The 12492-nt window shown below is 42.9% G+C and overlaps 1 protein-coding gene across 3 annotated transcripts in view; it reads right to left on the reverse strand.

Moving 5' to 3' along the window:
• RASGEF1A (RasGEF domain family member 1A) overlaps positions 1 to 12492 on the reverse strand; it is a 156430-nt gene that overhangs the window by 17509 nt on the left and 126429 nt on the right. For 2 of the 3 annotated variants that reach the window (XM_048311062.1, XM_048311059.1), the window contains 2 exons: positions 7363 to 7542; positions 970 to 1098 (listed from right to left, as the gene is read on the reverse strand). In XM_048311062.1, coding sequence (XP_048167019.1) covers positions 970 to 1098; positions 7363 to 7536 — 303 coding nt within the window. In that variant the 5' untranslated portion in view covers positions 7537 to 7542. Of the gene's footprint in view, positions 1 to 969; positions 1099 to 7362; positions 7543 to 9962; positions 10042 to 12492 lie in introns of those variants that run through there. The other variant, XM_048311061.1, reaches the window with a different exon arrangement.

Here is a 12492-nt window from a genome sequence, read left to right on the forward strand (position 1 = left end):
ACATTTGGAGAGCAGATCAGGGGACTGACCTGGATGAAATTTTGCACCATGGTTAGTTTGTCCTGTGGAGCAATTTTGTGATGTTAATAAGAGGCTGCACATCAGGAATAGTATGGGAGAAAAAGCCTTAAGTCGGTATTGCTGTCAAAAACTCTTTATTGACCAACAAGAGCTGCCTTTTGTGCTCCTCACTCAGAGTACAGACACACCAGGGAGAAAACAAAATGGGACTATTAATGTGCTGAAGATGAGGCATGTGAGCATGTAATTTCTCATCAGAGAAGAAAGGTTCCAAAATATGCCCAGGATTTAAACAATTTAGGTCTTTAAATACTTGTTGGTACCATCCTGTTTCTGTCACTCTTATTTGATTCCCAGCTTGGACTTTCCTGGAACTTCAATTTCAGTCCAAAGTCTTTTAATACACACTTTGCAAATGGTGACACTTAGATGGATGTAAGTTTGGTTTAACTGATTGTAGTAAACCATGTCAGTGTAGGCTACCTTTTTAAATAAGTGCATCTCTTTTATTTTTGTGAGAGGTAACTTTCGGATTTACTGTTATACTGACCCCAACAATAACCTAACAGCAGAGGTTATTGCTAACTCTAATAGGATGGTGAGGCTGACTGGAGAAAGGGTTCTTCTAGAATCTGATTTTCCTTACTTGGTCAAAGCTCAAAAGTGCAAACCAGCTTGCTGGGCAGGTTTCATGGCAGATATTGCTCTGGTGCACAGCACTGACCTGCAGCTGACTGGTAAGGCAGGGCATAACCTCTAGCAAATGTGGCCAGCAAATTAAGTGAAGGTACTTCAAGGAAAAAGACCCAAATACAAGTGCATCCAGCAGCAAATGCCAATTACAATTTCATATTATTCTTTATCAGTCTATTTAGCTTTACAATGAGGAGAGAGTGGAAAATAAGTGACAGCAGCCCAGCTAACTGAGGGATGTAATGGTCCATTTACCTTTTCTGCCTCAGTCCCCGTTTCCAGCTGCTGCTTCTGTTTAATGCAGATCTGCCCCACTTTAGCCAGGAGCTCGTGTGGGTGAATGAAGACTCGTGAGCTCAACAGGAAAGTGAAGATGTAAGTTCTCTGTGGAAGGAGAAAAGAAACAATGCAAAAATAACAAAGCAAGTTGAAAAACTTTAGCAAAACTAATCTGTCTTCCTTGGAAAAACTAATCTGTAACCTATGAATGTAAGTTTCCTCCATTTAAAATTTCTGTAATTTTTCCTGTCTCCAGATGAATGTTGGTCTTTTCTAGCTCTGTTAAAAGGAAATGCTATAGGCTTTAAGGCTGTTAACTGTGGGGTTTTCCAATTATCAAATGATTTCCTTTTAAAATGCCAGACTCAGTGTGCCTAATTAGTCATCACTTACCAAAAGCACAAATGAAATATGTCTAATGTAGGATGTTATGACTTTTAAACACCACTATTTAATGCTGCTTTGTTTCTTTAAGAGGGATTGTTTTTCACTGAGCTGCAGGAAACTGCTTCATACGTATTCCAAACCACAGCTGTAATGTCTTAATGTATGGGGATTTTTATTCCTTTCTCCCCACAATCACTGACAAAAGTTTTCACTTAGATTGGGGGCCTATGACAATAATGTAGTTTTAAGTTTGACTTTAGTTTTTTGGGGCTTGTTTCAGAGTCTTTTGAATATGAACACTGCTAATAAATACCAACAATGATGATGTCTCATTAGAAATAACCTCTCCATTTGAGATTTAAAAGCTGTGATGCATTGTATGGTACTCTGGACATGTATCCATTGTATCATATTCTGGATAGTTTAATTGAAGTGAGGATGCTTTTGTGTCCTAGTCTGGGTTCAGTGTTTGAATCTGGGGTTCTGTATTGGACTGTAATTGCCTGACTAATGACAGTAGCATCCCATAAGTACTTCCCTTTTTCCCTTAGGCTTTCTGACAAAATGTGGAGTTGGGAAATTATAGTGGATCTCCTTGACCAAGTACTTCAATTAACCTTTTTTATGTTTGAAATGTGCACTGTTACTTTGACCATGTTTTAGTAATGTGACTTTGTAGGACACAGACAAGTGCATTTAAATAGTCAGCGTGAGCTTGTACCACCTTGGACTGGGCAAGTGAACTGAGACAGCTAAAATCTTAGGACCAGTTGTCTAACATACAGTATCTCTACTATCAGCTACCAAATTCTGTTCCTTGCAGTCTCTAAAACACACTTGTAGTTAAACAAGAATGGTATCTTTATGACCCCAAAGAGGTTATGGTGTTTCTAATCACAATAAAATGTGCTATTAATGAAAAATGTTTTCACATCTCTAGTACTCAGTGTGCCCTGTAATACAAATTTAGCACTAACTACCAAATATCACGGCAAAAGGATCTTTTTTTTTTTTAAACAAACAAAAAAAAAACCCTAAAAGTCACAGTGTTCTGGGACTGAGTGAAAAATATAATAGATTAAACACATATCTAGACATACCACTCTGTCCTGAGCTTCTGGAGGAAGCTGACAAAAGAACAGAGTGGAGTGTGATACAGCAGAGGCATTTAAAATGCTCATTCTGATTTGAGGATCTTATTAGTGCTGGGGTTCATGTATTAAATTAGGAATAGCATTAGTTCTGTACAACCAAAACCAGGGTTTATCCATAGTCTTTGCCTTGTTGTTTATGAATGGAGGAAGAGAGGAGGAGAAGGGCTAACTGGATGGACAGTTTAGGTCAGGTTCCTGAGTGCTTCCACTGATGCCTCCAGAAGATGGACTGTGGGGCCATCTAACAACAGAGCTCTTGGTGACTGAGCAGGTGGGCAGGGCAGTGACAGGACACTGAGAGCAAGGCCTCCCCCCTCAATGGCATGGTGGCAAGCATGGCCCACAAGTGTATGTCTGGATATCTAAGAAATTAGGCTTCTGTTTGATATTTCATGTCTCTTCAGAATTTCAGAGTTTATAGTGACAAAAACATGAAAATCACCAATTCTATCAAAATTTATGGGTAGTGTATGTGATGTGTAATGGGCACTAAAATCAGGCTGAAAAGCTAACCTAACTCACAAAAGGGGACTTGGTTGTGTTATGGGACAACATATCAAATCATCTACTCTTGTGCATAGGAAAATTATTCCTAAACTGATATGCTCCTACTCAGAATGCAAGCACCAGAAAGAATAGTGTTGGGTTGTGAGATTTGGGGTATGTGTTTGTGTGTTTAACTATGCCTAGTTATCCTCTGTTATATTTTGCAGCTATCAGATGTGTTCATTGCTATTGTCGTTGTCCCTGAACTTAAATCTGTGAGTCTGAACTATGTGGAACAGGAATTTAATGTTGGGTGTGTCAGCTGTCACTGGGTTGTGTGAAAACTTTTTCACTGAAGACTTGAAGCAGCCCTCACTTTTACTCTATTTTGCATTTGAGAGACGAGATGGGTGGGGGAGACAAAAAAAGGACTTGACACTTTGATCCCTTCCCCACATTCTTGCTTTGGGAGTTGAGAGGCCTGTCTGAAAAGATGTCTGTATGTGTATGTACAGGGAACCACAACTTAAGCCACGCTGCCCTGGCAGTGACCTTTGCTCTGATAAGCAGGAACACATTCTTTCAAGCAAAGATGTAATTTTGCTTCTTGTAGTAATTTTAGCATTGGTATCCTTGGTGGAAGCTTGTGTGATGTGGCACAGGGTTTTTCCAGAGTGACTCTGAGAAAGGGCCACTCACACAGCAAGAAAAGTGTGACACAGAGAGATGACCTGTGCTTTTATTTGCTTTCCTTGATAATGTTTTACAGGATGTTCATAGAAGTTTTGAACTGGCAAGATGTAGGAAGATACAGGCCATGACAGTGTGTACTTTCCATTTCAGGCTTGCTGATGTGTCTCTGTAATCAGTAATAGCTGTACTGGGCCCATGCAATGTTTTTTCAGACAGCATTAGGCTTTTAGGTTCTTGAGAAACAAATTATTGTTCCTTCTGGAATCCATCTGCTGTATCTTTATTCAATTTTTTAAAGTCACTTCACTGGAACTAGGTTTGTTACTTTGGAAGCCAAAATTGTTCCAGTGTGGTCAATCAAGATATGCTGGTTTACACTATACTGGTATCAAATTGAGAGAGTTTTTTGATACTTTTATTACTGACACAGACAAGGACTACAACTAAGAACCAAATTAAAAATGACAGCAGTACTGACCCCCCCATTTCCTTGCCTCTCTGCTAGTAGCCACTCCTTATCCAATAAAGAAATTTCAGACTGAACTAAGCCATGCATTTCAGCTTAGTGGCAGGTCTCAGTGGCTAGGAACACAATTCTTTTGGATGGTAAAGACACTAATGTCATATGCCTTATCTAGATCAAGGATTTATGTGATTTGCTGCATCTGCACTACTGTACACAGATAGGCTAAATGTTCTAACGGTGTAAAAACCTACAGTCTCTCAGGCAGTCCTCTGGCCATGAAGAGGATGGTTTGGAGAAGGAAATTTAGCTCTGAAGCTAGCTGGTTTGATAAAGAAGGATTAAAAAATGCTTCCATAAGCTATAAGAGTGAAAGTTAAGCTCCATTTATCCTGAAAGTGACAGGTATTTGGGAGGACAGGCAAAAAAAAAAAAATTCCTTTCTGCACTTGGAAGAACATAAGTAGACACAAAAGGGGCTTGTGCTTTGCAAGAGAATAAGAAGCCAGATTCCTTTAGTGCCTAAAGTTGTTGCTAAGAGATGAGCTGAATTATATTTAAAAAAAAAGACAGAGCATGAGTGCACAAGACTAAAGAAGGAATTGTTACTCTCTGACCCAAGAATGCACTGCTGACTTCTCGAGGAGGAGGGAAAAAGTAAAATTTATCTGTGTGCCCTCACTGCTCATTCTGAAACTTTGTGTTTGTGAAATATTTTCTTCAAATATTTTCTTGCTTGGGCACAAGGGTTGCAGACTGGTACATTCCATTCCTAACCTCCTGAACTCCTCTGTCTCATGAGTATACATTTCCTATGTGCTGAGCAAGTCCCTGCACACAAACAAGACTCAAAAGAGTGGAACACAAATGTAGGCGCTTATCTTTCCTGTCCTCCCTTGCCTGTGCTCTGCCAACATGGCAAATACATTTTTGTTTTGCTTCTGTAACCAGCACAGAAAGATACTCTGTGTTTACTCTCTCCCCCACTCCCTTTTCTTCAGTCCAGAAGGTTACTGTGATCATAAGCTCAATGTGCACACAGGCAGGAATGCCTTCTGAGCATTGTGCTCAGACAAATTAATCAGAAAACTTGGATGAGTACTGCCATTACAACTGTGTCACTCTGAAACTAAGGTAACCTCTGCTCTAATGTTACCAGTAGCTTCTCTTGGTGAGAATTAATTGGTGATACCTTGCTGCCTTTCTGTTTATGAGTAGCCAGAGACATGAGACTGAGAGGTTTTGATACTTCTCTCTTGAACATACAGAACTGGATACTCTTCTGACAGGATATCAGCCTAAATGGCTACCACTAACCCTCTGTGGCAACTCCCCTAAAACCACAAATGAGCATGAAATGAAGTATAAACATGTAACTGAAGTGAAATAGAAAACTTGGGTTTGTAGATGACTCAAATACAGCTCCTTCCTTAAGTTCAGAGCTTATTTATCTACTCATAATTAATCCTTTCAGCTAAATTGGGTGATCTGATTTAACTAAAGGGTATGTGTTATGCTGTAGAAGAGATGAATTTGGTTTAATGCTGTTGTCTCTTTCCCTGGAGCTCCCCTTGACTGCTTCTGTTGGATGTTCAGCTGAGAGCTGGCTGTCTATTTAAACTGCAGCTTGCAGGGTGGGGTCCATGCCTGCTTGGTTTGTAATTCGCTCTTGCATGGGATCTGAAGGGGATAGCACCATGGAAACTAGCAGCATTCCAAAATAAGTTGTAGACCCCTCAAGTAATACTCACTTTATGGAACCATTTTCAGAGTAGCTGTGTTATAAATAGATTTTATGTTACAAGGTACAATAAGGGATGTACATTAGCAGCTGCTTAAAGAACTTAGCTACAGTCCCGAAATCCAAGTAACAAGTAACCATATTCCAGTAGCACACAAGACAAGGAACTGACTCCTTGGATTAGCCTAAAGCTGTTCCACTGTTATACCACGCCAGCTCTCTACCCACTGCTTTCTTCTGTGCATCTGTTCTACACTCTGCACTTGGGGGTGTGGAACGGAGATTTAATGTCTACCAATGGTTACCCCTCCAAGTCTCATAAAGGATTTGGTACTGACAGCACAATTGTATGTTAGCCACACTTAAATATAAGGTTTAGGATTACTTTTGAGCTGGAATAGTAAACTATGCTGGTTTTGCTTTTTTAATCCATAATCCAGCAATTCTGCTGCATATTACCACTGAATTCTCACATGGAGAGTCCCTTTTCTGTGGGTGACGACTGTGAGGATGTGTGGTGTTATATGTGGGAGCTTGGAGGGACTTTGTGATTTAAATGAGACCACAATAAAATGTTCTACACAAGTTAGAGAAACATACAAGATGGCCCACTACAACAAACATTGTTTGACATACAAGTTAATAGTGACTGCAGTTTCCTGCTCCCTTTTGTTTTTCAAAGTGCTGGGATACTTCTGTCATAGCTGCTCCTCCTTCAGAGCTGAAGTAGATTATATGTTATATAGCCTCTCTGATCTTTGGCTGCTTGTTTCAATAATATCTTTCATTAATGGGCATACAGAGTAATTTTAAGTGATAAAGTGATATCTTAGTAATATCCTAGGTTCAGATTCTTACTGCATACCCCAGAGTTATAAGTACTATTCACTTTGAGGACTGCAATGAGGATGCTCAAAATCATTTTCAGGCTCGAGAACATACATTATTACAGCACTGGCCCATTAAAATGTCTTGAGAAAGAGAGTATTTTAATTAGAATCTATTTTGGGTTGTGGTTTCTTTTTTTTTTTTTTGTCCAATGACCTAACTATGATATGCATAGAAAATTACAGGAAAAAATACTAGAGCTGTTTTCAGGTCTGCTTCCCTAGGTAGGAGCTGGTTAGTAGTTAATCTTGGCTGCATTAGAGCTAAAGCAGCTTAGAATTATGAAAATTCTGTAGCTTATGCTGCTTTTAATTGGTTCTTAAGGCACCCATTTGAGTTTAAGATGGCTTTATCTTTCTAACAAGTGCTCTCATTTAAAAACAGAGAATATCCCTATTGAGCAACATCTTCAGTGAATGAATATTGCCAGTAAAATAAATGCATCTTTAGCCTGCATCTTAATCTTGAATCAGAGGTAGAATTTCATGAGAAAGTACCAGTCCAGATACTAATGCAGTAAAACCATGGGCATTAAAAACCTTTCAGTGACTACTCACATCTGGGTAATAGTCCATGGTGGGCACCAGGCGCTCTATCAAGGCCTCCAGTGATCCAGAAACAAGGTTCCCATCCTGATAAACAGGGTCCACACATCTCTCTCCCATGTCTGGCTGCACTTGCCCACTACAACTGGAACCAAGCATGCTGGAAAATATTGGCGTCTGGGGCATAGTTTCCTGCAGAAGCGGCAAAGAAAGAGAGGGTTAAGCTTTCTTTCAGGATGTCTTATGTGTGGGTTTTACAGAGGCATACATTAAACACAATTACATATTTGACTGAAGGCAGCTTCAGCATTCAAGCTGAGTTCTGAATCCAAGCAGTCACACATCTGCAAGCTGGCTTTAGTGTTTGAAATGCACTTTAAACTATGTCTCTAAGGCTGTAGATGTACGAGCTGTAAGAATTTTCCTCACTGCACTTGATTTCTTCCTTCTCCACAGTTTTTCTTATCCTTTATGCATAAAACTAGATGGAGATGAAAATACAGAGTGCTTTCTGAATTTCCAAGATACTGAAGTGGTACCTTGCTGAACAAACAAACAAAGCCTTAATGTTCCCCTTTTTACTCATTTTGAAGTCACATCTTTGGCTAAAATACTTTACTCGTGATGATGAATCCCTCGCCACTTCTACAGCTAGATGTAATCCAGGTCTCAGCAGAAGTGCATCTTCTGCACATAGATATCACTGGAAACAGCGGGGGATATTCTGTCTGAACAGAACTGCCTTTTTTTTTCAACATGTACGTGAAACCAGGAACTGAGTGGAACTGTGACATGTACTGCAATATACAACTCCAATTTAAACAGTCTGTTTGGAGATCTTTGCTTAGGATACAAACCTTTTGTCGCAACACAAAAACCACACGAAGGTTTGGGGTTTGCACCTCCCTTCCCTTGGCCACAGCTGTATCACTGTACCACAGTCTTTGAGTAAACTGAAGGGGTTTTTTTGTTTGTTTTAAATTGGCTACAGCTTAAATCTATGCAGAAGGCTAAACAAAACATCCTGCTACTGTATGTAAAGGTTGAAAATGCTATTCAGCATCAAAACAGTTCCCCCTGGCTGCTGAAATAGTCAAGACTGTTTAGGAGATCAAGTGCAAAGAAGGCAGCGTTAACTCTTGAGCTGCTGTCTCACTGTCTCTGAAAGAGACAAGATATTGACATAGATGAAAAGCACTTATGTAGATGAAAAGGATTAGGCCATTACCAGTACCTTTAACCTGACAGCTGTTTCTAACTGCGCTCATCTCTCACTCTTAAGTCTTCTTCTGAGCAATTTTTTAATGCAAGGCACATTTTTCCTCTCAAACTCCCTGAAGTCAGTCATTCATGTTTACAACTGGAATACAGAACATTTTTCTCTTCTTAAGCTCTGACAAATGCTAAGTGCATTGTGAGAAAAAAATACAGTATTAACAGAACTTGTTTATCAAAGTGACAGATTTACTTATGTGTGAAGCTGATAAGTAGAACTGTTTTATGGCTTTTACCAAAAGACCGTTGCGTACATACATACATGATAGAGCTAGAAGGGAAGTGTAATTCTCTGTAAGTTAAAAAATAGCAGCTGTTTAATAGCAACCAGGGGGATCACAATGAGGAGCGGAGTTCAGTTTCAGAAGTTCAGGACATAAGAGTCAAAAAAACCAGAAAATGCAGGACCTAATGTCATATCAAAAGAAATTAAAAATTACAGTTCTGCACAAAAGTGCATTCAGCTTACTCAGTATTTTACTGATTTATCTGTTAGGCCCAAGCTTTGCAGTACACAACACTGAGAAGCAGCTGAAGCATAAGCTGAAGCTAACGGCTTTGCTATCTGTACTATGTAACTCGCCAGTAATTTGCTTTTTTCCCTTTTAAGGTCCATAGCAATACTGCCCCAAGCTGCTTCTCAGGATGGTCTGGCTGTGATGAGCACTTCTGGCTAACAACGCGAAGTTGCACAGGGCTTTTAAGGGAAGCTAACCATCAAACAAATCCCCTCTGAAACGATGCTTTAGCGGGAAACGTACCCCGCTTTTGCTATCAAGCCTTTTAAACTCCTTTAAGGCGGCTTTCATTGTTGCATCAGTTTTTTTAAAGACCCCTCTGGGGCGCAGCCCGTGCCGCTTCCCGGCGCCCTGGCTCTCCCAGCGGGGCTGGCTGCCGCCCCCCCGCCCGCATCCGGCGGTGCCACCCCGTTACCGGCACCGCCGCGGGGCGCGCTCGGCCGGCTGTCCCCGCGGGAGGGCAGCGGCCGCAGCCGGGGCGCGCTCCGCCGCCGGGGCCCCGCGTTCCCGGGGCGCTCGCCGCGCTGCCCGCGCCCCAGCCCCGCTGCCCGGCAGCACCTGCCGCCCGGCTGCGCCCTCCCGCCTGCCCCGGACGCTGCTGCTGCTGCCGCCGCCGGGAGCCGCTCCTGGCGTCCTCCGCGTGGCGGAACCGGCGGGGCGCTGGCTCCGCCGCAGGGGCAGCTCCGCGCCAAACCCACCCGTGCCTTCCACGCTTACGGGGGGTTCCCGCTCCGCGCCACCCCGGCGCTCTGCACCCCCGGAGCCCGCAGGTGGCGGGCGGGGTGGCGCCGGCAGCGGCCGCCCCGGCGCGGCGCTTACCCTCATCTTCCTGGGCGCCGCGCTCCCCCGGCGGCGCGGGCACCGGGCCCCGCGGCTCTGACAGCTCCGCCGCCCGCCCGCGCCGCCGCTCCCGCCGCGCCTGACGTCACGGCCGCCGCGGCGCCCCGTTGGCTGAGCGGCGGCGGGGCCCGTTCAAACGGGGCCGCGCGGGGAGGGCGCACCCAGCCGGGGGCTGCCGCGGGGGGAGCCGCGGCACCTTTTCTTCTTTGGGCATTTGATCTTTCTGCTTGGGTGGGTTGGTTGGTTGTTCGTTCTTCCCCCTTTTGTTTGCTTGTTTGTTTTTTCCCTTTTCTGTGTTTTTTTTCCCCCAGGTACACGTTTTTAAGCCACCAGACCGCCCGTGTTTCTGCGCGCCCAGCACAGCGCGGGTGCCTGCGCTCTCCCCCGCGTGTGCCGGTGCGCGGGGAGCGCTGCCGGGGGCGCCCCGTCGGCGGGCAGAGCCGCGGGACGCGCTGCTCCGGCATCGCCCAGACCTCCCCGCTGATAATTGTTTTTATTCTTCCCTCGGTCAGAGTTGTTTCTCTTTTCAAGTTGCCTGAGCCAGCCATCTGATAGCCCTGGTCCCAAACCGTAGGGCTGACGCGGAACCAGCCCGTGTTGTGTCACACACGGGCACGGGTGCCTGTGCAGAACCTGATCTGCCGTGGGGAAGGCTCCGGGCTGCATCCAGCCTCCCCACGAAGTTCCCCACCTGTACCCAGGCGCAGCTGAGGGTTGCCATCTTTGCAGCCTTTCCCCACACAAGCAAATCTTTCCCACCCTGTTTTCATTTTACTTGAATTGGGATGGTTTAGTAGTCGGTATATTGTTTCGAGTAATTATTTAAATTTATTTTTATTATTAAAATTATGTATTTAATTGCTGTGTTTGAATATGTAGCAGAAGCCTTCATTGGTTTCCATGGTGATTAATGTAGGAAAAGCCTTTTTGGAAGTAGGCATGCCACTCTAGGTAGGTCGGCACAGCACACGAATTTAGGCACATGCACATACTCAGGAGCGTAACATTCATGATTGCTCACAATTTGAGAACAAGCACTGTCATCCATCCTAAACACACATTAATTTTGGAAAGATGTGTAGCGACCCATCATCTTTACTGCTTGCTTACTAAATTCCTTCTTGGTTTCCAAATTCTAACAGATCTGCTACAGAGATGATTTTCCTTATTTGCAATGAGGTTTTTCTTTTAAAGGACTACTTGAAAAGTCTTCCCCCCCCGCCCCCGCCAACAGTCTGCTTTGCTGTTAGTGTCAATCCCATCTCTTAGCTGTACTCCACAACCTTCAGAGAGTGCAGGTGCTGTAGCAGATCTGATGCCTGTTTATGCTGAGCCTTTCCTCAGTTACAGTCCACTGCCTGCCTTGGACACTGAGCAAGTTCCAGGTGGCAGACCCAGGTTGGAATCCAGTGAGTGGTCTGACCTGCTGCACTGCCATGTTAGGACCTTACTGTGTAATGCCACAGGAGGGTGAGGGACAAGTTTTGTTAAGTCTTGTTCAAACATCATGAAGTTCTTTATAAAGAGTTATCAAAAGCAGAAGGTATTAATTCGTAGGCTATCACTGTATAACATGATAATATTTCGTTCTGAATGCTATGAATATCTTTTAATACCTCATCTAGTATTTACGGCTAAGAACAACACCAGCAAGCCTGCAAATAAATATGCCTGAAAAACAGGTACTGAATTTCATTCTGTTTCTGTGCTAATCTGTTTTCCCACCTTACTCAAACATTTGCTGAGACTTGTAGAAGAATATGTCCATTAATCTTAGCAAAACATACATAGTTAATTGAGCTCTAGTCACAGATTCAATCTGTTGTAAAAATAACCCCTGATCTTTTTGTTTGTTTGGGGTTTTGTTGGGTTTTTTGACATCAGAAATTAGATCTGTCCTGTCACTGGAACTAAGAAATGTAGGAATTAAGAAACATTCTAATAGAATTAAGGAGAACTATGCTAGCTAGGCATGCTCTCTCTTCACTGTGACTTGTATCTATACTGTGGTGTTTTTCCGTATTCCTACATTCAGTAGTACAGCAGAGTCTGTTCAGACTTTTTTGTACTTATAGGTAAAGGAGCATATGCATGTAAATTTCTTGTTTATATACATACCTAGGTATGTGCATACAAATGTTGGGGCGTTTGTTAGGATACAAGTTAAGTGAAATGTCTTTTTTTCCTTTCCGATTCACTATGATTGGTTTTGGGGACACTGTATTGTGCAGTCTTGTTGAAAAGGTAGTTTTTTACAAATCAGAGGAGCTGAAGGCCTAAATTCGGCTCATACAACATGTAATAGATGAATCATGTTATCATTCTGTTTCATTTCCCCTTCTGTAAAGTGTGGATGATGACCTTTAGCTATCTATATTCTGAGTGTTGAAATCTGTTGATACAGAAACTCTCTGAGGTCTAATTGTTTTTGTAGTTATGTAAGTTCTGTTCCTCAGCAAATTGCTTGCATTTTGAAGATGTTTCCATCAGGCATTGCCTCATGTTACTG

The sequence above is a fragment of the Corvus hawaiiensis genome, chromosome 8, assembly GCF_020740725.1.
Source record: "Corvus hawaiiensis isolate bCorHaw1 chromosome 8, bCorHaw1.pri.cur, whole genome shotgun sequence".
Lineage (NCBI taxonomy): Eukaryota > Metazoa > Chordata > Aves > Passeriformes > Corvidae > Corvus > Corvus hawaiiensis.